Source organism: Melospiza georgiana, chromosome 18 (genome assembly GCF_028018845.1).
Source record: "Melospiza georgiana isolate bMelGeo1 chromosome 18, bMelGeo1.pri, whole genome shotgun sequence".
Classification (NCBI taxonomy): domain Eukaryota; kingdom Metazoa; phylum Chordata; class Aves; order Passeriformes; family Passerellidae; genus Melospiza; species Melospiza georgiana.
Genome location: NC_080447.1, coordinates 13,958,366 through 13,984,442, shown reverse-complemented (window position 1 = coordinate 13,984,442; position 26,077 = coordinate 13,958,366). Strand labels below are relative to the sequence as shown.

At 59.5% G+C, this 26,077-nt stretch overlaps 1 protein-coding gene across 1 annotated transcript; it reads right to left on the bottom strand.

Moving 5' to 3' along the window:
* Window positions 1-1,898: 1,898 nt before the first annotated feature.
* On the bottom strand, window positions 1,899-24,076 carry SCARF2 (scavenger receptor class F member 2). The gene is given in 13 exon segments (XM_058037262.1): window positions 1,899-4,017; window positions 4,326-4,478; window positions 8,533-8,654; window positions 10,624-10,741; window positions 11,371-11,474; window positions 13,823-13,951; window positions 14,324-14,542; window positions 14,639-15,158; window positions 15,459-15,560; window positions 17,040-17,098; window positions 22,256-22,489; window positions 22,491-23,002; window positions 24,059-24,076. Coding segments are annotated over 13 exon segments (3,495 nt in total). The 3' UTR covers window positions 1,899-2,812.
* Window positions 24,077-26,077: the final 2,001 nt, after the last annotated feature.

Here is a 26,077-nt window from a genome sequence, read left to right as displayed (position 1 = left end):
GTCAGTCAGAGGTATCCAACATGCAGTGGTGGGAAGAAAGCCTGCAGGATGCCTGGAACCTGGAAAAGAGATTCATTAGCCCTTCCTGATACTGAGCTGTGGCAATGCCTCATCCATGTCCTTCCCATGGATGGCATCACAGGACATTACGGGAAGATTCTGAACTGTCTGAGCTGGAAGGACCCTGTTGAAAAAACCCTGGAAGCAACAGAGTACCTCAGGGTAGACATCAGCTTATTGTTTTTCCTCAGAGCAAGGCAAAGCCCATAGTGGGAGCTGTTGGGGAGGGCACAGGCAGATGTCTGAAGGAAGTGTCCAGATGTGGTCTCCTTGTTCAAGAGGGATGTGAAGAAACTGGAGAGGCCTGGACAAGGAATATCAACATGCTCGTGGGGCTGGCACACATTGCACCAGGAGGAGGGGGCAGGGCTGGGCTGGGGGAAGGATTCTGAGAACAGTCAGTGGCTAAGGTCAGAGAATCACAGAATATCCTGAGCTGAAGGAACCCCCAGGACCATCCAGTGCAGCCCCTGTCCCTGCCCAGTCCCCCAACAACCCCACCCTGTCCATCCCTGGCAGCACTGTCCAAATGCTCCTGGAGCTCTGGCAGGTTTGGGGCCAGGACCATTCCTTGGGCAGCCTGGGCAGTGCCAGCACCCTCTGGGGGTGTTAGTCCCTGTTAATCAGCCTAAATTTCCTCAAACATAGCTTCATGATAAAGTTGAACCCTTCTTGGTGGTGCTGAATGATGCAATGGGGTAAACAGTCACCAGCTGAAGCTTGGAAGATTCAGGTTCAATCTTGGAATAAAATTCCTCTCCAGGAGAGTGCACTTTTATTGCCTGCATTCAACTCCTTTACTTTTCTTTTACTGACCTATGAGTAGTTATCAATCTGAGTGTCTTGGAAGCCTCTTCACTTTGTTCAGCCACAGCCTCTGTGGTGGAAGGAGGGGCTTGGGTGCCATCCCAGGTCTCATGGATTCAGTGTCTCAATTTTTCTATTGATTTTCTCTGTTTTGTATCTGGCGACATTGAGCTCATTCATCCACTCCTTTTTCTGCACTGTGTGATGTCCCAGGACTAGTTTCAGCCACTGTCCTTCATCTTCCCAAATAAAACCTGAAGGAAAGGGGAAAAGTGAAGGAACTTTGAAAGGTGACCAGAAGCCTGTGAAACAATGCTGTGATGTCATTCTTCAGCTTTGTGTTACGTGATGATGTTTCTCCAGACATGTCAGGTACTGTGCTGGCTCCAGCTACACAATGCTGAGCCATGCCCAGGCGTGGGCCAGAGCCCCATCCCCTCCTGAGAGCTCTGCTGGGCTGGGGGCAGTCCTGGTTCCATGGGGTCTCATCCCATTCTGGTGCTCACCAGCTGCCTCCATCACCTCTGAGATTGCTGTGGTTGACCTTTTGGTCTGGTGGTTTTCTGGGACATCAACCTCCCCTGTGGGAACAGGACGGCTCCGTGGTGGGCACCAATGCCCCCGCCTGCCCTGGAAGCCGACAGCCCCAATTCTAGTGTCAGGGAGAGTCCTGCTTAGGAATCTTGGACAGAAGCTGTGTGGGAGAAGCCTCAGCTTCTGGGCTGCCCCTGGGCTTGTCCCAGCCTTGTCCTCTGGCACCGTCCTGCCTGGGGCTGTGTGAAGACCCCAAATGCTGACAGAGCTAGCAGACCCTGGGCAGGGGGTTACTCCCATGTCCCCCACATTTGTGTCCCAGCACCCTGAGCACCCAGGGGTGGGCTCTTTGCTCTCTTGAACCTCAGGGCCTGAGCCAGGCTGCACTGAGCAGTGTCTGACCACGGGACCAGCAAGCCACTGGGATAACACTGGATACTGGGGGAAGGGAAGCTCCTCATCTTGTCCTCAGGGCTCATCTCTGATGGCAGATGTGCATGTGTAGCAGCAGCCCCAGCGGGGACCTGCCTCCCATTTGTCTGCTGCTTGTTACCACCTGCCTGTGCTGCTGCAAGGTCATCCATCTCCCCCCTGCATCCCACTCAGGACCAGGGAGCACCCAAGCAATGCTAGGCATGTTGCCTGCCCACGGGAAGGCTGGGGCAGGGACAGATGGCACCCAGCTACGGAAGAAATACATTTTTATTAGGAAAGCGCTCTGCAGAGGTGCCAGGCTCTCTCATACCAAACGAATCCCTCCAACTCCATTGGATGGGATGCAGGAACCCCAAGGGCGTCCACCTCCATCCATAAATAGTGCTTCCTCCTGGCCAGGAGCAGCGCCGCGGCGGAGGGGAGGGAGGGAGGGAGGGTGGCATCGGTCGAAACCAGCTCGACCCCACTGCGGCGGGCACCGGCAGTGGAGAGCTGTGCCTGGAGGGCGCCGGGGCAGGGGAGCTGCTGCCAGCGATGGCCGTGGGGCGCATCTCTGGCACTGCCCGGGGCACTAAGCAGCAGCTCCCTCCCTCTCCCGTGCTCCGCCACCCCGAGAGACCGGGGCGGAGCGCGGGAAGCGAGCGGCTCGGTTACTGCAGAATATACCGTGGGCACGTCTAGTACAACAAGCGCTGCTTATGCGGTCGATAATACTGCTACAAAAAAAGGGGAGGGGGGGATACGGCAGACACGGAGCCCCCCCGGGCTGGCGGCTCCTGGGCAGAGAGCAGGAGCGGGGCACAGAGTAAGGGGCTGGGTCCTGGGGCAGGGGGCACTAAGGCAAAAAGGGAGATGAGTGAGGTGGAGGGGGATAAAGGGAGGGTCAAGGCTCTTCCAGTGCCCCCAGCCCAGTCCGGGCTCCCACGTTCGCTGGTTGTGCTGGCTAATGTCCTTCTGCCCGGCGTGCGGTTCCCGGTCACTGCACTGCCTGAGCAGGCACAGCAGCTGCCCTGGGCGGCTCCAGGCTCGCTTCCCGGCTCTTCTTCCTGGGAGGCTTCTTAATGGGGGTTTTCTTGGCTGTCTGCTCAGTGGGGAGAGTCTGATCCTGGCCGCTGCCGGCACTTGGCTTCTCCATCCACTTGGGCTCCCCGGCTGCCGTCTCGGCGGCCGCAGGGATCAGTTTTTGCAGATGGGGAGAGGTGGGCAGCAAGGGTTTGCTGGTCTTCTGGCCGCCGGCGGCCGCCGAGCGCTTGGCTTTCTGCGGAGGGGTGGGCTTCTCCCGCTGGGCACCGACCCCGTTCGCCCGGACGCCTCCGTCCCCCTTGTTGAGGCTCTGAGTCTTTTCCTTCAGCTGGGCGGCCAGCTCGGAGGCCAGCTGGGGATGCAGCGGCTCGGAGCGCGGTTTGCTGGTGCCGGGGCTGCAAGGAGCATCCCTGGCGTCCCCGGCGCGCCGCTCCGGCTGGAAGGCGCCCATCTTTCGGAAGGCGTTCTGCACCGCCCCGTTGATGCTCTCCATCGGCTCGGAGCCGGCTTTGCTCCTCTGCCTGGGTTTGGAGGGTGACTGCGGCTCCCCGAAGAGGCTGGATTTGCCCTCGGGGACGCCGGGCTCCTTCGGTTGCTTCTGCGCTTTCTCCTTGCTCCGGGCACCGCCCTTCTCCTCCGCTCTGCCCTGCACATGGGCCGACGTCTCGCTCGGACTCCTCTTCCTCTTGGCCAAGCCCTGGCCTTGCTCGGGGCTGCCGGAGCGGGCGGCCACTTGCCCTGGGGACTGGCTGGGCGCCGGCAGCGAGTTGGACTGGCCAGAGCCGTACCTGCCGTGGATCCAGGAGATTTTGGGCTTTGTGGCCGGGTCTGGAGGACGGGGCTTGGTCCTTTCCGGGGACGGCGGCTTCCCGGGGCTGCGGGGCTCCGCGCTGGCATCCTCTTCCTCCCTGGACTGCTTGGAGAGGCGGGCGACCCTGGCGTAGAGCGCGGCGCCGGCCGAGCCCGAGCCGCAGGAGGAGCGCTCGCTGTCCGAGGACTTGAGCAGGGGGGTCTCGCTGCTGTCGGTCGGGAAGGCTCTGACAGAGCCCGTCTCCTTCAGGAACGTGTATTCTCCTGCTTCCTCCCCGCTGATTGGGGCTACCAGCTTGTCCCCGGGGCCGGCGGGTGTCCCTCTGTCCCTGCTGTCGCCCATGCTCTCTGCGGGAAGACAGCACAGCAGCGTCAGGTGGGATGTGCCTGCGGGGGGAAGGACTGGGATGCTCCCGCAGGACAGTGTCCCACCAGTCAGGCTCCCAGTCAGAGATCTCCTGGCTCTTTACCCCGGAGCAGCAAATGCTGGAGGAGGGAGCTCTGAAACCACATGGGAGGCATGACTGGAACCTGCACTCCTTCCTGGGGCACCAGGAGCCAGGGTGACACGGCCCCACCATGCAAGAGGGACAGCTCTCCACAGAGCACGCCCCTGGTGCTGTCCCCGGAGTCCCCTGGGCATGCACCCTGCTCACCTTCATGGGGCACACAGTACACAGGGCCCTCGTCCGTGGTGTCAAAGGAGGAGAAGGAGCCGCGGGACGACCACGATGGGGAAGGCTGCTCCACCACTGAGGGTGGCTCGATGAAGCTGCAGTTCAGGGTGTTTTCCAGGTCATGGTGGGCCACTGCGAGGGCAAGGAACTGCTGTCAGTGTCAGTTCTGCCAAACCCCCCAGTCCCTGCTGCCAGCCAGGAGGGTGGAAGCTGCACAGCCTCCCCACTGCCCAGCTTCCTGCAGGGACAGGGACAGGGACAGGGACAGGGACAGCCTCCAAGGCATGGGGACACCTTTTGCTGCACAGTCCCACCAGGTCCCTCAGCCAAGTGTCCACAAAAACCATCAAGCAGCAGTGGTGGTGCCCAGTATCCCCCGCGCTTGTGCTGTGGGCAGCAGAGTCTGTTCAAGCCTCACACTTGCACCTGTCTCTGTCTCCAGCTGCCCAAATTGAGGATTCACATGGTGAGGGACAAGCCACCCAAACCCTGGGTCCCATGAGGGCTTGGTGAGTGTCTTGGTGGTCACCCATGAGCTGTGCAACCCAGCACAGCCACCCTGCAAAGAGGGTCCTGGCACTGTGACCGTCCCCTTCCCAGGGAGAAAATTAGCTGCTGGCTTTAATTCCACTTCAGCATCACTGTCTGCATTTTCCTTTTTCATGTGCTTTTGCACATGGATTCAGGATGATCAAAGGAAGCCTGCAGCAGAGGGATGTGCATTTTCCCTATTCTGCCATTTTTCAATCCCTTTGCCAGCTTCTTCCCTCCTGAAGCTGAGTGGGAGCATCCCTCCCTTCACGCCCTGGCACTGCCCCTCTGCCAAGGGGCCACCCACAGAGAAGCAAAGTGGGAGAGAGAAACCACCAGAGGAAAAACTGTGTTAATAAAACAAAACAGAGAAGTTGAGCAGTTAGGAGTTGTCTGGGCTGCAGTGACTTTTTTTCAGCTTGATATATTTTTAAGGTTTTTTTCTGCATAAGCTCATGTCCCAACACATCCTGAGGTGCTTCCCCAGGTGCCCACAGCTTCAGCAGCCTCCTCAGGTACCCACAGAACTGAGGCAGCACCCAGCTGGGAGGAGGGCCCGATCCTCCCAGAGAGCCATGCAGCAGGAGATGCACTTGTCCCCATCGCCTTCCACTGGCTTTTGTCCCCTGGGGCAGTGACAAGCCGCCTCCAAAGCAGAGCAGAGGCTTGCTTTGGATGAAGGGTTGCAAAAGCATCGTCCCAGAGGGCGCTGGCACTGCCCAGGCTCCCCAGGGAATGGGCACAGCCCCAAGGCTGCCAGAGCTCCAGCACTGTTTGGACAATGCTCTCAGGCACAGGGTGGGACTGCTGGCGTGTCTGTGTAGGGCCAGGAGCTGCACTGATGATCCCCGTGGGTCCCTCCCAGCTCAGGATAGTCTGTGATTCCATGAAAACCCCATGCACAGAGAGGCTCCCAGCTGTACATGGCTATTGCCAGGTATTTTTAACCTTTGAACATCCCAATTGCATCCCAGTCATGCTGCAACGGCCTGCCTGGACTGTTTGAACCCTGCAGCACATCCCTGATTTACAATAAAATAACTTTTAGAGTAATTGGGATGCCCACTGGAATGTTCATCCTTTACTAGGGAATGTGGCTTCAGACATGCAGGGCTGTGTAAATGACAGCAGCGCTACACGCTCACCCATGCACAGCTGGGCTTCTTAGAGCAAGGAGAAACAAAAACCCAAGCAGAGATATTTAAAGAGCAAATGGCCCAGAGAGGGGGAGGCGGCAGCTTCAACATGGCTTTCCTCGTAATAAAAACCAAAAAGAGAAAATTAAAAGCAGCCGTCTGGAAGCGGATGAAGGGAGATGCTTCCTGAGAGGAGGCGTGCCGGGGCTGGGACTCACAGCCACGAGGCGACTCCAGGACTGCAGGGAGACCCATGGCACAGCCAGATTATGAAATAAGGATATGTAGTGCACCTGGAAGCTTTGGGAGGCTTGGGCTCTCCAGCATGGTTGCCAGGGATTTTTCTTCCCTGGCTGTTGGGGCTGAGGGAAATGTGGATGCTTCCCACATATCTCTACCTGTCACTGCTCCCCAAAATCTCCCGGAGCCACAGCATCAGGAAACAACCCCAGCCCTGCCTGCACAGTGGCCAGCTGGTCTCAAGACTGGGATAAGGCAGAGAACAACCATGAGAGAGGGATCCCAGAGTCCTCCTGGCCATCCCCTCCCGCTCATCCCAAGCTCCCCATGATCAGCATCACCCTTGGGGCTGGCTGAGCTTTGCTGCTTGGGGAGGACGCGTGGTGGGGTGCTGGGCTCAGGTTAGCCCTGGCACCTTCAGGGTGACCTGAGCAAATCCCACACACAGGGGTACCCAAAAGCTGGCCCTATGGCTGCTGGTGCCAGCCCAGGGTGGCCCTACAGGCTGCCAGCTCAGGGGTAATCCCTGGGGAGATGCTGTGGATCCAAAACTGGTGCCAAGGCTGGGGAGCAGTTTTGAGGGAGGACCCTGAGATTCCAGGCACCCAATGAGCTCTAGTGGGGCTTCAAGACCTGCAGTCCCACCTGGGAATGTTCTACCATGAGTAGGCTTGTGCTCACTGGTGTTTGAGCCCAGAAGAGAAAACCCACCTGGTGTCAGCAAACACATGGCCAGCACTGTGGGCAGATCCAGAGTGACCACTGCCTGCACCAGTTTCACTGTGACATCCCCACAAGGTCCTGAGCTCCTCCAGCACTGACCCTTGGGATGGGGTCCTTCAGTAACGCTGGGACCCCCCTGCTGGGGCAGGACCAGCCTGGGGAACCAATGTCCTCGGCAGGTGGCCACTGGCTGTTGTGGCTTCCACAGCACCAGGTGTGGTCATGATGTGGCAGCCTGGCCACTGGGCATCAGGGAGGTCACTGGGCATCAGGGGGGCAGCTGCTACAGGCAACCCAACAGAGCACTGTCACCCCGGGGTCCCCAGAGCCTGTGGGACCTGCTGGAGCCCTCATGGACCCCACTGTGCCACATAACACAAGGCAAGCCCTGAGCAAAGCCTTTCCCTTCAGGGAGATGCCAACTCTCAGCTCCATGAACAGACTCCAGGAACAGCCCCAGCCCTCTGGGACCTGAGACCATCCTGAGCACCCTCAGCCTTTCCTTGGGCTGCTGCTGCCCCGTGTACACAGAGCAGCTGGACTGCTGCCAGGCGCTGCAGGCAGCCCCCCTCACCCTCACTGCACACAGGCACCCTCTGTCCTCCCCAAGCCCTTCCCTGGCCCCTTGCACAAACACAGCCTCTGTGACCCTCTGTTATCCTTGCAGCAGGAATGTTTCTTGGGCCCTGGCACACCCTGCTCCAGGTAGGGCTTTGCTGTGGGTTGTCCCCCCAGCTGGGGTGCTGAGTAGCGCCTGGTGTGCTGGGATGGGGTCACCTCTGTGTCCTGCCTGGGATGAGGGATTTAGCCTCAGACTGAGCCACTGGTGCCAGGACGTGGCCCCAGGGAGGGGCTGGGCTCAGGAAGGGGCTGGGGTGGAAACCAACCCAGCACAGGGCAGGGATTGCTGCCTTCACACACTGTTTAGTTAATGGGGTTGCAGCAGATCCCCGGCTCCCCATGGTAGGAAGAGTTGCAAGGAGAGTTCAGAGTGCAAGGGACAGCATTCCCCAGCTGCTGGGATGCAGGGGGTCCCCAACAGCCCTGACAGTGCCAGGCCAGGGGCTTTGCCAGGTGCGAGCAGCTCCCTGCAAGCCAGCTCTGTGCCTGGGCAGAGTGTGAAGCTCAACTCTAATCTCTGCCCCTCCATCCTCAACTCTGCTGCACATGGCAGGAGGGAGGGCATCTGCCCAGTTGCTCTGGCTCCTGGGCTTACTTCAGGATCAAAAGCACTAACAAGGCATCCTGCTGCATGACAGGGACCATACCTCTGCAGGAGAACCTTGGGAGAATAAACCCAAAACTACTCAGCAGAGCCCTAGAACCAGGTACAGCCTTTGCGTCCTCACAAAGCAAAATGTGCTTGGACATCCAGAAGCTGCAGACAGAAAGGGCTGAGCTCCTGCGAGCTCACACCCAGCACTGAAATGCTCCCAGGGATCTGTGTGTCCCTGCCACTGCCCTGCCATGCTCACCACCCTGCTCTGAGCCACACGTGCTGCCCTGACAGGAGTAAAACCTGGCTCTCTGCACCTTCCCCAAACCCAGGGCCTTACCCATGACCTTGGGCAGCTTCTGGCGGCGCAGGGGGATGCGTGGGAGCTTCATCCCGATCCGGCTGAACCGCCCACACAAACGCCTTGGAGGCTTCTTGGCTGCTGCTGGGTCCTGGCTGGAGCTGCAGAAAAGGCAATGGCACTGTCAGAGGCGCTGCTCCCTGACTGCTCTGGCTGTTTGTCTCTGCCCAGACACGGGCAGGATGGCCCTGGGACAGCCCGCGCTCCAAAGGACGAGTCTGGACTCTTCAGATTTTCAGTCTTCAGATTGTTTTTTTTCTTATCTATAGAATTTTCCTTCTGCCCAACAGAGGTCTGACCAGCAAGGCAGCCAAGGGCACTCTGACCTCCCACTGGGCGGTCGTCTCTTTTTATACTAAAAACTACGTACATCATATTTACCTTTATTTCCCAATACCTTTCACCTGTACTAGCAAGTGCACCCTCACCATGGACCAATCCCAAAGTGCCAACATCACCACCGAAAATGAATGACAAGAAGAAGAAAGAAGAAAGACAAGACACGCCCCGATCCCTCCATCTTGTCTCCATAACCCCCCTGTACCAAAATCCTAAAATCTGTATTTTCACCCTGTGCATACGTAATTCTTACACCATTCATCCCCAAGTGATTCTCTTGTCCTCAAACAGGTGGCACATCCCTTGCAGGGTCAAAATCCAATCACCAAGCACTCCTGGCAACATTCCAGGATCTCCGAGCCCCCCAAGGGTTGTCTCAGTAACTCTGGACATCCGGAGTGATGTGCTGAGCTCCCACAGCTCCCCTCCTGGGGTGGGGACAGCCTTCATGGGCAACAGAGACAGGCAGCAGCTCAGGGATCCTGCAACTGCACAGGGGTTTTGGAGTGATAATGGGGTGGATGAAAAGCAGGGGTGTGCCTAGGCTGAAGGAGTTGAGGACCCACAGAGGCTGCTGCCAGCCCCAGGAACCAGCTTGCATCACACCAGGATGTCGAGCAGTGCCAGGGAATGGTGGGAAGGTTGGATCCAACCACGGCCATTGGCAGTGCAGCCCCAAGATACCCACAATGTCTGGTCAAGACCCCAAACCTTAAAAAAAAAATCATCCCAACCCAAAGCCAAACATGTGGCTTCTCTTTATTTGCTCTGTGGTTTTGAAGCCTCTTGGGGCCACGTTTTCAAGCAATTTTCCACAGCCATGGGAGTGACTTTGTGAGTTGACTCAAGGGAACCTGCAAGGGACCATGCTGGGACAGCTCCATGGGTCACCCAGTATCTGGGGACACTGAGGTCTGGGCACTCTGGCGCCATTTCCCCTCTCCCTGGGCCATTCCTCACCTGATGGGTTTGTGCTTTATCTGCAGGATCATTATTTGCAGCCTGCAGGCTCTCCAAACCAGCTGTGCCTGGCTGGCATTGAGCTTGCAGGGCTGCAAGGGGAAGCTTCTGGAAAATTCCTGTGCAGTGGCTGGTGGCACGAGGGGGTGTTCTCTACATCTGGAGGAGCTCCAACAGTCCTCTCATCTCTTGCTGAGCAGCACAAACCTTTCCCCCTGCCTTGAGTCTGTCCCCACTCCTATTATTATGGTAGGATGTTAACCTGGTGCTTCTAAAATGCTGTCAGCATCCCAACCCTGCTGCAGGAACCCATCCTTCCAGCTCTGATCATCCATCCCCATGTGGGACAGTCAGCCTCCCCCTGTCCCCTAGGCCTCATCCCTTTGCCCAGGGATTTGTTCTGAAGGTTTTGGCCGTGTCGTGTAGCCCTTGCTGTGTTTCAGGGTTCCCTTTGCAGATCAGCTCAGGACCCTAGTGACTGGAGGGGACTGGGCAGGTGTCCGTGAAATGATGGCCCACGAGAGAGAAACAAAGAGCAGGAAGGTGCTCCCCTGGAAGGGCTCACCCTGAGTCCCTCCATCAGCCTGATGATGCAGCAGGACTGCTCAGACCCTGTACCCACATGGTGTCATGTGAGCAGCACAGTTCTGCCTCAGTTTCCCTGCACAACCACTGTCCCAGCACAGTCTCTGCATCCCCCTGTCAATCCCAGAACCCACTGATGTTCCGCATTCCCAGCCTGCTGAGATCCCTCCTGTCCCCAGCACTCACCCGCTGGCCTCGTCCTTCTTGCGGCACACGCAGCAGCAGCAGAGCAGGGAGAGCAGCAGGATGAGCAGCAGCGCCAGGAGGGCCCCAGCCCCGATCACCCCCATCCTCTGGTTGGCTTCTGCAAGGCAGACCCGTGGCTCAGCTCGGGGCCAGCCCATGGCAGAGCCCAGGCCGTGGCAGAGCCCAGCCCATGGCACAGCCCAGCCCGTGGCACAGCCCAGCCCCAGCGCTGGCACTCACCCATGTGGCAGAGCCCAGGCCATGGCACAGCCCAGCCCCAGCGCTGGCACTCACCCATGTGGCAGAGCCCAGGCCATGGCACAGCCCAGCCCCAGCGCTGGCACTCACCCATGTGGCACAGCCCAGCCTGTGGTACAGCCCAGCCTGTGGCACAGCCCAGCCCCAGCGCTGGCACTCACCCATGTGGCACAGCCCAGCCTGTGGCACAGCCCAGCCCCAGTGCTGGCACTCACCCATGTGGCACAGCCCAGCCTGTGGCACAGCCCAGCCCCAGCGCTGGCACTCACCCATGTGGCAGAGCCCAGGCCATGGCAGAGCCCAGCCCCAGCGCTGGCACTCACCCATGTGGCACAGCCCAGCCCGTGGCACAGCCCAGGCCATGGCATAGCTCAGCCCATGGCCATGGCAGAGCCCAGCCCCAGTGCCTGGCACTCACCCATGTGGCAGAGCCCAGGCCATGGCAGAGCCCAGCCCGTGGCAGAGCCCAGCCCCAGCGCTGGCACTCACCCATGTGGCAGGCGCCCGTCAGGGGGTCGCAGGCACCGTCGTGGCAGCTGCAGACCTCAGCACAGTTGGCTCCGTAGCGTCCGGGAGGGCACGTCAGGTTACAGCTGGAGGGAAGGGCTGGATGAGAGCAGTGCATCCCCCAGCCCAGGCACAACAGCGGGAGCCCTTGGCTGCCAGCTTCTCCCAAACCCTCCCTGTCCCAGGGAGCAGCCTCCAGCCCGCTCCGACACAGCTTCTCCACACCCTGGGGAACCCTTAACCCACAGGGACCAGGAGCCCATCACCCATGCAATGGCTTTGCCCCATCACTCAAGGGATTTGGCCCAGCTGATCTCAGACACTCTTACTGCTCTCTGCACGTCACTTCACCATCAGACACAGTAATTAGGAAAGGTCATCAACCCAGCAGTCACATCTAAAGACACCCTGATGTCACTCACAGGCATTCCAGCTCAGCTCAGCTCAGTGGTGATGTGGCCACTCCAAACCCCACCCTCCACCAAGCCAGGCAAAGCCACAGTGGCCACAAGCTGGGAAAGTGCCCAGATTGACATTTTTTTGCCTCGAAGAAGGAAAAACAACAGAGCAGCCCTAAGACCCTTCCAGTTTGGTTATGCCTGGTGCCAAATCTCCACTGCTGGTAAAATGACTTCCTGATGGAGATGAGGGGGACAAGCATAAATGGACACCAATCCACAAGTCTCAAGGGCTTGAGCATGGAAAACATGGTGTCAGCAGATCCATCCCAACGTGTCTCCCCAGCCATGGGCCAAGCACCGCAGAGCAGGACCCAGCTGGAGCTGGGACATGTTGGCAGTGTTGCTGGGCACCAAATCCTCTGCCAGCTGCACCCCAGCTGGAGGGGCTGCAGCTGCAGGGAGCCAGTGGGCCCCAGCCCAAACCCACTCCCCTGGGGACACAGCTGCCCCCAGCCCTGGGCACCATGCCCCGAGGCTGCTCAGCCCATTTCACACTCCAACAACTTGCAAAGTGCCACCTTGGCCAAGCCTGGTGCCTGCTGTGTGCCTGTCATGTGCCTGCCAGGATGGGTGCTGAGCTCCTGTGTCTGCTGTGCTGCACGGGGCAGCTAAAGCAGCAGAACAGGAGCAGGGATAGCCCCTCAGCAAGGCCAAACCTCTCACCCCACCACTTGGCCCCACAGCTCGGCCCCAGGCTGGGATTTTGGGAGAGCAGAGGAGGGTGATTTTTTTCCAGGAGAGTCCTGATACTTCCGGGAAAGACAGAGAAGATAAAGTACTTTGTGAACACAAAAATATTTTAGCAGCTGCTCCTTTAGCGTGCTCCTGACACAGAGCTGAGAGGACATGCTGTACGGCAAGGAGGTTGCTTGTGCCTTCATTGCAGAAATGCCCTTTTTAGCAAAATTGTACCCTGCTGACAAAAACACTGGTTTGGATATAGTGGCAGGGATTTGCCTGAGCACCCAGAACATTCCTGAGCCTTCCTGACTGCACCACTTGGCACAGCTCAGCTCAGGGTTCCAGCACCAAGGCTGCATCCTGAGCATCCCCCATCCCCGCCTTCCCAGTGCTGTGCCAGGGTCTCAGAACAGGTTAATCCTCACTCTGCCCTCTGGCATTGTGCTGAAAGCATCACCATGGCCCCCCCAGTAATATTGGGATCTTATTTCTAATACCCCTGAGACCCTCTCACCTCTGCCTTTGCTACCAAAGGTGGCCATGATGCCCAGGCTGGGCATCCTAAACTGGTGCCAGTGTCCAGCAACTGTTCCAGAACCACAGGCAGCTGGCAAAGCCCCACCACACCACCCCCCAAAATGCAAATGCTCTCTGTTTTTAAGCCTTGAGTGAAATGCCAGCATGGGCAAGATGCCAGCTCTAAATCCCCAGTCTCGCTGTCACCCTCTGTTAATTGCTGGGAAAACCTGAGCACCACGCAGCAGGACCTGGGGGAGCTGTCTGCATGTCCCAGCTGGGTGGAAAATGCTTTTCTCATCTTTTCACACAACATTTCAGTCCCATGCTGAGAAAAACTACCTGAGGATGAGTAGACCCTCAATGGCCCTTGTGCCCCTGGAGTTGGGGAAGGAGAAGGCCTGGGGAACCCAGGGGTAGAGCTTTGAGTGGGAGCCCCCCAGGAATGCCATCCCTTGTCAGGCTGCTTGTAATTCTGTGATGTGGTTTTCTCTGTGTTTTTGGATAGAAATTCCACCCTTGACTTGAAGAACCCCAACAAACCACCACTTTTTGTTGATTTGTTTTTGCCAAGCAGGCCTTTTCTAAAGCACAACACCCCTTGCTGCTCTGTGAGCTTGTCCTTCCCCCTCTGCTCACCAATCATCGCCCGAGAGCGCTTCTGCTGCAGGAAACCTCTCAGCTGGCAACAGCACAGGGCACAAGGGGGCAGGGGTGCCCGAGCATCACCTGTGCCATGAGGTGCCCCCGGGCAAGCTCACCAGTGCCTCACTTACTATGTGCCATGGGAGCCGGGGTGGCAGAGGCACTGCCCAGTCTCGAAGTGGCACTGGCCATTGACGCAGTCGCTGCAGACGAAGGCGCAGTTCTCCCCATATGTCCCGTTCCGGCACTTGGTTTCACACCTGGGAGGGATGAGGGCAAGAGGCTGGAGCACTTGGGGGCCTCCAGCATCCCTCCACATGCACAGAGACAGGGCTGTACATCACCGTGGTGGCTTGTGGTTTCTGAAGCCAGGAGAAGGGTACAGGGATGGACTGAGCCCGCTGACACGGCCATGGAACTGGAGGGAGTCTGCGGGACCCCTGCCTATGCCCCTCGGACCCTGGATGGGTCAGTGGGGACCAGCTCTCAGGCTGGGATGCTCTTCTGCAAACTACCGTGCCCAGGATCGGTTCCAGGGCTGCAAAACCCTTCAGCGGCCCCGTTCCCTGGGAGAATCAGGGAAGTCAGGCACTGCTCTCCCAGAACCCAGTACTGCACCCAGCTGCACTCACCGGTCTCCGATCCAGCCTGGATTGCAGTGGGAGCATTTGCCATTGATGTGATTGCAGGTGTGGCCATCCTTGCAGGGGGGACAGAGCTTCTCGCAGCCCTCTCCGTAGAAGCCGGGTGAGCAGGGCTGGTCACACTTGGTGCCATTCCAGCCCGCCTCGCACGTCAGGCAGCGCCCATCGGCCACGGTGCACGGCTGCAGGCTCTTGCACTGCCCACACCTGCAACGAGGGGAACCCATCACCCAGCACACCCAAATCCTCCTGCTGCCACCTCCCAGCGGCGCCGGATCAGAGCCAGCAGCGATGGCCACTCACCGCCTCCTGCAGCCCTGGCCGTAGAAGCCGGCCGGACACGGCTCGCGGCAGTACTTGCCCCGGTAGCCCGGCTCGCAGGTGCAGGTCCCGTCCACCTGGTTGCACTTGCCCTTGTAGCACTGGCAGTAGCGGTCGCAGCGGGGCCCGAAGGTCCTGTCCCGGCACTGGCAGCGCCCCGTGAACTGCTCGCAGGGCGAGTTGTTGCAGGAGCACTGGTTGTTGCAGCCACGGCCCCACCAGCCCGGCTGGCACAGGCAGTTGCCTGTCTGCTGGTCACACTGGGAGTTGTGGCTGCAGTAGCAGGAGCTGGAGCACTGCGGGCCCCACCAGTTGGGCTCGCAGGTGCATTTGCCCGTCCTCTGGTCGCACTTGCCGTGCTTGCAGAGGCAGATGTTCTCGCACTTGGGGCCCCAGCGGTTGAGGTTGCAGGTGCACTGGCCCGTCACGTCCTCGCACTGCCCATTGGGATGGCAGGTGCACATCTCCTTGCAGTCGGGACCCCAGAACTGCCGGGGGCACTCTGTGGGGAGAGCCATCAGCCTCAGCACTGCCCACTGGGACAAACCCATGCCAGGCACCAGTGGAGCCCTCCAGTCCCCCCAGCACCTCTTGACCACAGTCCTCCCTCTCCTCCCCGCAGCGCACCGGATCTAAGGGGAGACCCCGGCAAGAGGACAATGCCCTGGGAAACACAGCAAGGGCAGAGCTGGAGCATTCACAGTTCCATCCCTGACGATCTGCTCTGGAAAGTCACCCCAGGATGAGCCAGGTCCACCCTGGTGAACCCCCCGAGGACACAGAGGCGCCCGCCGGTACTCACTGGTGTCGCAGTTGGCACCAAAGTAGCCGTGGCGGCAGCGGCACTCGCCGGGCCTGACGCACACCTCGTTCTCCTTGCAGGTGAAGTTCCCCTCGCACACGGCTGTACAGATGGACAGACGGCAGCCATGAGTGCCAGTGCTTGTGCCCTAAAGGCCCCCAGGGCCCCCCAGAGCAGAAGAAGGGCTGTGCAGTGACCCTCTGAGTGCTGCTGAGCTGCAGCACTGTGCCATCCTGGCCAGCAGCTGCCTGGGCTGGATGGGCCCCTTTGCAGAAAAATGCCACCAGCCTCCTGTCACCCAGCTCAGCTCCACCTCTGCCACCAAGAGAGGATGCCACCCATCCTAGCCACCAGCCTCCTGCCACCCAGCCAAGCCACGTCCCTGCCAGAGGCTGCACCCAATGGTGCTGTCCCAGCTCAGCTCTGCATTGCTGGAGGGGAGAAGGGGACACAGAGTAGAGGGGTTGTGGGCACTGTCATCCCAGCACTGCCTCTCCCATGTGGCCACTTGCCCCCAAAGGCCACCAGCTGCTCTCCTGCCCAGGGGATCATGCTGAGACCGATGCCTGGAGCCAGCCAAGCACAGGATGTGGTGCAGGCAGATCCCACACTGCCCTGGACAGGCTTCCTTAGGCACTGGGACAGGGAGACACAACCACCCATCCCAGCCACCTTACCTGGGAGCTGTTAGACCTACGGTGATGGATATTATAGAAATCCCTAAAATAGACAGATTACACAGGTTAGGAGCAGTGAGTCTAAAGGTTAGAGCAGGTTTGGGGGCAGGAGATGAGAACAGCTCACTGTGGCACAATCCTCCCCCCACTGTCCTGCCAGATCCTGTCCTTGTCCCCTCCAAGCAGGCACATCCTGCTCCCCAGGCATGCAGTGAGTGGTTACAGGGCTCATGCACAGTGGGTTAGTTGGTTATGAGTGCTTTGGTCCCAGCTGCAAAGTGCAACCTCCGGTTCCCCTGGGGTGTGCTGAGCCTGTGGGGGAGCCCCAGAGCAGCTGCCTCCACTGTGGTGGCAATGCAGGGAATGATGCTCCCAGGGTTCCATGCTGAGCATCCATGCTGGGCTCACTGTGGCTCCCAGCAAAAAGCTCTGACACCTTTTAGGGCCCCAGCCCAAGCTCAGGGGTGTTTGGCAGCCCCAGCAGCCTCTTCCCAGTGAGGCCACCAGAGACCACGTGCCTGGTGTGGGCAGCTTCGCCTCCACGCTGGCTCTGGCTCAGGTACCCACGCTGCTGCAGCATCTGTGAGGAATCTCAGCCCCATCCCTGCAGCTGCACCTTCACCCTGGGGGACACTTCACTGTCCCTTAGGACCCCGAGCAGCACCCCCAAGTCCTCAGACCCAGAGCTGGCTGGTGAGGAAAGAAACCCCCCAGCTCTGAGCCCTGAGACTGGGGCTGAGCACCCATTCCATCCACACGGTGTTGGCCTGGGGCACTGCAGGGAGACAGGACAGGGAGTCCCAGCCACAGGACACATCAAGGTGGCTCCTGACAGTCATGGTGAGGCCAGGAGGGCTCAGTGAAGGATGGGCAGAGCCCAGTGAAGCAAAATGCTGGTGTTTACCTATTAAACACTCGCTCCCTTGTTGCCTCCATCCCTGGCAGCACACGAGAACTGAGGAGCTGCAGGGATAGAAAAAAGCATCACAAATAGTTACAACCCTCAGAAAGTCCTGGCCCTTCCCAAAAACCCACCAGGAGCACTGAAGCCATGATGGTAAGCGATCCTGCTGGGAGTTTCTGCCCCTCCAAAGAGGAAGAAGAGCTCTTGGCTTCTCCTCCAGCACGCAGAGAGTTAATGGATCTGCTGGGGGATCCCACGGATGCCCCACCAGCCACTAAGGTGATGCTAGGAGTAGGAAAAGGACCAGTTTTTCCCATTAATGAGTGATGAAAAAGCAAAAGTCATGGGTGCAACCTCCACAATAAAAAAAAAATCCAAAGGCCCTACACCCCCTCCCCCCAAAAAAGAAAAAAAAAAAAGAAAAAAAAAAAAAGAAAAAGAAAAAAGGGAAGGCTCTAAATGTCCCAGGGGAAAAGATGACTTGAATTGCAGGCCAGTGCTTTGTGGCCTGGGGATGGAATCCCAAAGGCAGGTTGGAAGCACCTGGCTGGAATGGCTGGAACGCAGCCAGCTCCCAGGGAGTGTCCCTGTGCAGAAGCAGGGGAGGCCAGCTGCAGGCAGCCGGAATGTGTCCCTGAGCTCTTGAGAGTCCTGGAGTGCCATCGCCTCCAGGGACTGCCAGGCACAGCATCATCAGGCAGGGCATTTTTGGCACAAGCTTGACCAGGATGGGGGCTCAGACCCACCCAGAGGCTCGGCCAGGGATGCTCAGCTCTCGGCTGGGAAGGGACACGCGGGGACATCTCACCCACACTTTGTCACGGAACCCCCCCGAGCAAATGTTTGGGGGCTCATGATGCTGCAGTTGGGGGTGGGGAGTGCACTCCCTCCCCATGACCCCCAGAAATCTCTGTCCATCCCTGAGCCACCCACTCGTCCCTGGGGTGACCCACAGGGAGGCAGCGACGCCGGAGGGTCGCAAACAGCCCCGGCCGCTGCCGCAGTCAAGGGAAACTTCACCCGGGCTGGGCTGGCGCTGCGGCCTGGAATGCATCTGGCTTTTTCTTTTCCTTTTTTTTTCCCCTTTTCCTCTTTATATGTAACAAATGCAGAAGAGGAGGAGACAGCGAGGCAGCGCTCGGCCGAGCGCAGCGCGGTCACAGGACCCGTCTGGCTGCCAGAGCGCCCGTCCCATCCCATCCCATCCCATCCCGTCCCATCCCATCCCATCCCATCCCATCCCATCCCATCCCATCCCATCCCATCCCATCCCGTCCCGTCCCGTCCCATCCCATCCCATCCCATCCCGGGGCTGCCAGCGGCGCCTCGGCCCCGCGCCCGCCCGCAGCACCCACCGGGACCCCGCGGCGGGGCCGGCGGCGAAAAGCTGGAAGGGAGGCGGAAAAGAACCACAAAAATGATTCAAGGCCTGGAAAAAATGCCTTGCAGCCGGCGCCCGAAATAGCTCCATCTCTGCAGCCTGTGGAAGCAGCGCCGGGATGCTGCAACGGCAGCGGCACAAACACCCCCCCACAGGGACCCTCGGGCTCGAGGGGGGACTCTGCTCCCGCCGAGCACACAAGGGGTTAATGCATGGGGTTAATAGCAAAGGGGGCCAACCATCAAATCGCTTCCCTGAGGACTGGGCAGGCCCGAGTCAAGGGCCTTCTCTGCAAAAGGCTTCCCAAAAATCTTTGCCAGCTGTGCTGGGATGCTCAGGCAGAGGTGGAGAAGGGCCCGTGGTGCTCTTGCCCTCCCATGGCATGGCCAAAGCCTCACTGTTGCACCTGGACTTGCTTTCACCAGTCCACCCTTTAGAAATTCAGTTTGGTGGCTTTAGAATGAAATCATCACAGGTTTACCACAGGAAACCCTTCCACCTTGGAAACCTGCCTCCAACAGCTCAGCCTGGCCACCAAAATGGGCATCACCTGAAACGTGCCAAAAAATATCCTTTGTGATGAGTTGATGGTGGGGAGCTGGGAGTTACTGGGACATGGTGGCAGGAGGGGAAAACTTCTGCCATGAGCTGGAGGAGGTGAGCAGCACCACAACCACCCCAGCTGGGAGCCAGCCCACCGCCTCACAGGATTTGGGCTTATCTGTTCCCTGATAGCTTATCTCCCCTTGCCTGAGCCTGCTGATGGCCTCCCACACCCTGCTCAGCACCCATCTCATTCATCAGCAGCTTTGACAACAAATAAACTTGGTCCTGTGGCAAGGAGAGGTTCCAGGACATGGCACTGGAAAGCCATTGCTCCCAGCAGGGTACACGGACTGGTCCCAGCACAGGCACCCACAGAGGGGCAGTGCTGGCCACAGGTCACCAATGCTCATCAGGGTGTGGGACTGAAAGGTGTTTCATGGCCTCAGCTCCTTGACAAAGGGCTTCTTCCACATGCCCCCTGACCACTGGAAAACTGAGAGTTGTGTTTAAAAGCTCGTTCCTGACCCACACGGACATGGCACTGCAAACATCCATTCTGCAAATACTTTTTTTCCTTCAAAGCACTACAAATGCTGAGGAAAAAAAACAATGGAAAGCTGCCTCTGAGCTGTGGCTAGGGCTTGAGACCTCAGCTGATGTGGAGGAAAAGGAATGGGCTGCGTGCAGAGCTGGAGCTGTCACCTGCAGGGACAAGCCCTCCATGCCAGGGTGCCCCTGCCCCATAGCCATGTCCTGCTCATGCTGAGCATCACTGGGATCTCAGCTAATCATCCCAGGCTTTTCACAAAGGCAGAATATTTTTCTTGTGGATTAGTATCCTACAGAGAGGCCTCTGAGGCAGGAGGGGTGGCTCTTCAATCAGAGCAGCACAGCCTGCCCTGAACAATGAGGAGCAGGCTCACATCCCTGGAAGCAGGAACAGGACTCTGGGGCTCAGCTGGGAGCTGCTGCATGTGGTCCCATGTGAGACCACCCAGCTCAACCCATGGATGGAGCTGCAAAGGAGCCCTGCAGACACCCAGCACAATCCTGGTGCTCGGAGAACCACTGCCACCCTCCCCATGCCCACTGCTTCTCCATCCCCGCCCTGCTGCTCCTTCCAAGCATCACCCCAGTGCTCGTCTTCCTCTGTGCCACCCAGCTGGCACCCAGTGTGCCTGGGATAACTGGGTCCCAGGCACTGGCACTCCCCAGCTGATGCCAGCTGCAGGTCCCTGACACCAGCCTCAGGGTGCAGACAGACAGACAGATACCCAGGGCAGGCAGGAATAGGATCATGAGCATAAATAGAAACCCTTTGGGCAGAGAAATAAAATTAAAGACCAAAGGAAAAGAGAATGTTAGCAAGAGAGCAGGACAGGGTCAAAGCAGTGTCCAGGCTGTCACCACTGGCACCTTTGGTCATACCAATGGGAAACCAGTTATAAAAGAACTTCAAATTTAAGGATAAGTTGAATTTAGAACACAAAAGAGCCCCAGATATGCCCTTTTCTTCTGCCCTAAATTATTCCTTGAATTTCTACTTGGGATCCAGGTCCCAAGAAGTCACACAATCCTGAGCCCTCTGAAACCCACGGTGGCATCTCCACAGCATGTCTGGAGGGGCTTTGCAGAGGTAAGGGCCCAACAAGCTCCAACAGCCTTGGGTGGAGGACACTGGGACCTCCTCCCAAAGCCACCTCCAGTCCCAGTGCCCCTGGCCTCAGGATCTGCAGCATCAGGGCCTTGGGGCCACTGGGGTGGGTTTGGATGGCAACGTGTGGAGAGTCCTCCATGTCCACTGTACACAGCAATGATGGGGGTGCTGAGTGAGTGGGTGGAGAGGGACGAAGGGTTTGCAGAAGGGTGAGGGATAGAAAATGATGCAAACTTCATCTGAGCTTCCTAGGGACTGTCTCGGTCCCATCACCCCAGCCCCCAGGCTGCCTGCAGGCCCCAGTCCCGCCAGAGGATGGATGGACACAACCAATCTGTCCCACTCAACAACCATCCAGTGCCTCTTTCACAGCCATGGCACCCACGGGGGACACAGTGAGTGAGGCTGAGCCCATGGTGCTGGTTCCACACCTGCCCCGCCTCCATCCCTGGGGATGAGGGGTCCTTGTGCGTGGGGAGAAGCCAGGCCCCTCACGCCCAGCACGTGGGGCAGCGTACAAGGAGCAAGGTGGGGACACCGCTGGAGCTCCCTGTGCCACCCCAGAGGCAGTGGCACTTTGCTGTGCAGATCACTCCCTGAGGAGGGACGGCTCCCTGCTGCCCAGGAGCAGCACCGGCGGGAGCTGCGCCTGCTCTGCCTCGTGAAATGCCTCCTTAGGAAACTCCGGCTGTAATTTGAGGAGGGGGCACCAGCGCCCTGTGGCCCTGCTGAATGGAGCCATTATGCGGCCCCTCTTGCTTGAAGCACATGTTTTCCTAGTGGACTGGTCTGACCTCACAGGCGAGATGTAAAGGTGCATTTATGGCCCGGGCCCCCCATCAAGCACGGGGGATCCAGCTCTCCCAGGCGGGAGGCAGGGACTGGGGGCTCTCTCCCCTCTTGCTGGGGCCAGCCTGGCCCGGCAGCCTGGGCAGACCGAGCCTGAGTGCTGCAGAGCAGCCCAGCTGAGGTGATGCTGCCCTGCAAAGGGACCTGTGGGACACTGGGAGCCGGGAGAAGCCAGTGCCATCTGCGGAGACCCTGCCCCAGCCCGGCAGGCAGAATATGACCCCGGGACAGCTAGAGAGTGCCAGCAGCCAAACACGAGGGTCTTGGGGCTGCCAACTCCACAATCCCCAGCAGCCTGGGACAGCTTCACCATGATACCCGGAGCATCCTGCATCCCACCGGCCCAGGGTCAGCAGCGCAACCCGATCCCCGGAGACGCCCGGGACGGGCTCCCCAGCGCAGACCCTGCCCCAGGGATGCAGGATTGCCCTCTGTCCCTCTCACGACTCCATCCCCAGAGACACCCAAACCCAGCTCCCTACAACAGAACCGGCCCCGGGCATCCAGGACTGGCTCCGGGGGCATCCCGGACCGGTTCCCCGCAGCCCCCCGGGGATCAGGAGCAGCCCCCACGTCTCCGCCCCGCTCGGGCTCAGCTCCCCACGCTCTCCCCGCTGCCGGCTCCCCCCGCCTCAGCCGCGCACAGGACGGACTTTGTCTTGGAAGGCGCCCAGCGCCGCGGCTGCCCGGGATGGGGGATGGACCGGCGAGCCCGTCCCGTCCCGCGGCCCCGGTGCCGGGGGTCCCGTCCCGCCCCGCACACCTGCCCGGCCCCGCTCCTACCCGGCGGCCCTGCAGACGTTCCTGCCGCGGGGGCTCAGCTCCTGGGCGGCTCCGCGCCCCAGCACCGACAGCAGCAGCAGCGGCAGCAGCGCGGCCCCGGCCCGGGCGCGGCGGGGCGGCCGCAGCCCGCGGGCCGCCATCAGCGGCGGAGCGCCGGGGCCCAGCCGCAGCCGGCACAGCCCCGCCAGGGCCGGGCGCTGCCCCCGCTCGCCGCCGGTCCCCGCTGCCGCTCGGCGGGCGGAAGCCGCGCTGCGATCGCTCCGCCGCCGCCTCCCCCGCGCCCCTCTCTGCGGCGGCGGGAGGGGCTCCGCCGCCAGCCAGGAAATTCCGCATTGGTTCCCCTGACGGCGGGCCAGGCTCCGGGGGCCGCCGCCGCCGCCGCCCCGGCCCCGGGCAGCGCCGCCCCGACGGCCCCGAGAGGCTCCGCCGGGTGGGCAGCGCCGCTGGAACCGGGCGGGATGCGGAGTCCCGGCTTCCAGCGCGGCCCGGGGGTCCTGCAGCTCCCGGGAGTCCCGGCGGTGCCGTGGCTCGGGATGGGGACGGCCCGCGAACCGGCAGCACCGGGGCTCGGCTGTCACGGCGGTTTGGAAGCCGCAGAGCCCCGGGAGTCTCCAGCAGTCTGGTGGTCTCCGGGGTCTGGGTCTCCCGGGATCCAGCAGCTCCAGGAGTTCGACAGCCGTGGGTGTCCCAGAGCTCCGGGTTTTGATTGTCCCGGGGGTCCGGCAGTCCCGGGTATCTGGAATCTGGCTTCCCGAGATGCACAACAGCCCTGAGATTTGTCTGACCTGTGGTTCCAGTAGCTCCAGGGGCCCAACAGTCCTGGGTGCCCCAAGACCCCAGGGTCAGCCTGTCCTGGCAGTTTGGCAGCCTTCAGGAGCCTGAAAGCCCCTCAGCATCCCCCTGACCCAGGGATCCAGCAGCTCCGGATGCTGGAAACAGACGCAGGATCTGGCTTCCCCAAAGGTCTGGTAGCCCCAGGTGTGTGACAGCCCCAGTGTCCAGCAGTCCTGCACAGATGCCAGCGCTCTGCCATCTCCGTGTGTCCGGCAGCCCGGACCAGTCTGTTGGGAGCCATGCAGGACCCATGGGAGCGAAATGGTGCCTGCAGCAGCGGAGCCAAGGACCGTGTACAAGCCAAGGACCGTGTACAGCGACAGAAAGGCTGCAGGGCAGCTGTTGGTTAACCCACTGTAAGGACACAGCTGGGAATCAGGGGGGACACCCTGGGCACCGGCACGAGTCCCACATTTCTACCCGGGTGGGGCAGTCAATGAACCTCCCCAGCCTGACAGTGCAGCAGCACTGAATGGGCCAGGGCTTCCTTGGCCACCAGCCTGTGCCAGCTGGATTTTCAGCTCAATGGTCACTTGCAAGAGAGCTCAAGGTCCTTTGAGCTCCCAGGATACCTGATAACAGCATGGGGGAAATGTGGATGGGGACATTCTGGACATCTCCCTTAAGGTAGTGCAAATGCAGCTGGACAACTGCATGTGTCCCCTCAATACTGATGGCTTGCATAGAGCTGGGGGAGTGTACAGACAGTGCATCTCTCAAAGAGCTGCCTCTGAGCACCACACACCCTCCTGGGGATGGGGAGCCTCCATCCCTGTAGGCGAGAGCTGGGCAGCATCCTTCTGGAGAGGATCAGGGAGTTCTGAGCACCTTGGGATCTTTGCATCAAGCAGAGAGCAAAGGCACTTGGTGGCTTCTCTCCATCTTCAGTATTGGCAATACTGCCGCACGTGAAGGCTTCTCTCCTGCTCAGACAGGTGACTCCCAATGGAAAGTCTCTGGTGGTCCTACCAGGGAGAATGTGACCATAGAGTAGCAGCCCCTCTCTCCCCTCCTATTTGCCCTGGCACATCCCACCTGCTTGGCAAGAGCACAGGGAGTAGCATCCCTTGCCCATCTCCCCCTGCCTCCACATCCCTGTCCCCCCTGCCCCACCCTGCTCACAGCTGCTGGAGTGAGAAGACCACAGGGGCACAAATTGCTTCTTCCTTAGGATGACTCAGGCTGAGCTTGGCATCCCTTTCTGCTGAGGAAAGGGGGATGAGGAGGTTCAGCTCCAAAGTTAGGCAGAAATCTGGGTGTGGTGGTGGTGCCCCCCATGGCATTTGTGTCCACCTGGAGCTGTAGCCTCACTCAGGCTGTTTCCACAGCTTCATCCCCCTGCACTGTTCTGAGCAGGCCTTGTGCTCTGCTGTCCCAGTCACAATGAGTCAGGGCAAGATCACACTGCCTCTCACCTTTGCTGTGCTGGTGCTTTGTGTGAGGATATGTCAGCTTTTGTATGTTTTTTTGGCTTCCATAAACTTAACTTGTATTTCTCTTGGCCAGCAGGCAATGCAGCTTGGCTGCTCCATTTCTACCCGTGTAACCCAGGGCAGGGCAGGGGCTGGGCCGCAGCCAGGGAGATAAGCTGTTCCCTCAGAAGATGCTGCCAGCTGGCATAAGAGGCTGGAGAAGCTGAGGATGCTGTGGGCAAGAGGCAAGGGGAGGTTTCACAGTGCCCTGGGTTGGCTGGTGCTGCTAGGGCCTGGGCACTGCATATCCCACAGGTAGCACCCACCCCTCCCTTGTCTCCCACTGCTCCTGGCCAGGCTGCTGTCCATACAGAGCTTGTCCCATGCTTTCCATCACACCATTATTTGCAGTTCCCATTTCTAACCCTGCCAGGTGCCTGTCTCCTGTCTTTCTGTGTTTTGGAAAACATCCCAGAAGAAAGAAACCCCAGCACTATAATATTTCTGAACACAAAGCTAAGCAAAAAGATGCTGTTCTGTCAGTGGTTCAAAAATCCCCATGGCTGCTTGGATGGGCAGGACTGCACAGCAGGGCAAGGTGGGACCTACAATGTGGGGTATTGTCACCATCCTCACTGTGCCCAGGCTGTCAGGATTTCAGCCTTTCTGCAAGGATTTGGCTCTTTTCCCTTCCAACTCCCCACTGCTGCAGCAGCACAGGGTCCTACACACACACACACACACATACACACCACCTTTCCATGCTTCCTCTTCCTCCAGGACAAGCAGAAAACAGGAGCAACAAAAGCCAGAACTGAGCAGGGTGGGGAACGCCTGGGATATGGGAGTGTTGGTTGGGTCAGTGCACCCAGAAATAAAAGTGGCTGTTGCTATTTTCTGGCTGAGCATGGATACAGCTGTGCCAGGGGACAGTTGGGTGGGATATCAGGGAAGGTTCTTCCCCCAGAGGGTGCTGGCACTGCCCAGGCTGCCCAGGGAATGGGCACGGCCCCGAGGCTGCCAGAGCTCCAGGAGCCTTTGGGCAGCACTGCCAGGGATGGACAGGGTGGGGTTGTTGGGGGTCTGGGCAGGGACAGGAGCTGAGCTTGCCGGGTCCCTGGGTCTGGCAGGGCCAGGAACTGGATCCTTGTGGGTCCCTTCCAGCTGAGGACATTCTGTGAAAGGTGGTGGGGAAATGGGGATTTGGGGGTTTCAAGGGCATTCTGTGCCTTGGGTGTTCAGGAGGCAGCAGTTGCAGCCCTACACAGCCCCCACAAACAGGCACACACAACACCACTGCCCCAGGCTGCAGAGCTGTCCTGTCCTGGAACAGGGCTGGGGAGGGGATTATCTGCAAAAAAGAGGACCAAGAGGGACTTCACCTGCCCTCCAACACATGCCTGTGGGTCTTTGCATCAGCCAGCCCTGGGTGCAGCTGCAGCATCAGAGCTCAGCCCCTGGGGCACCAGGGCACTCTGTGCCACTGTCACAGCATCCTGCTTGTGTGGGCTGGAAGGCAGCCCAGAACATCTAGAACATCTCCCAGCTTCCTTTAAGTTCCAGGAGCCCAGCTGCT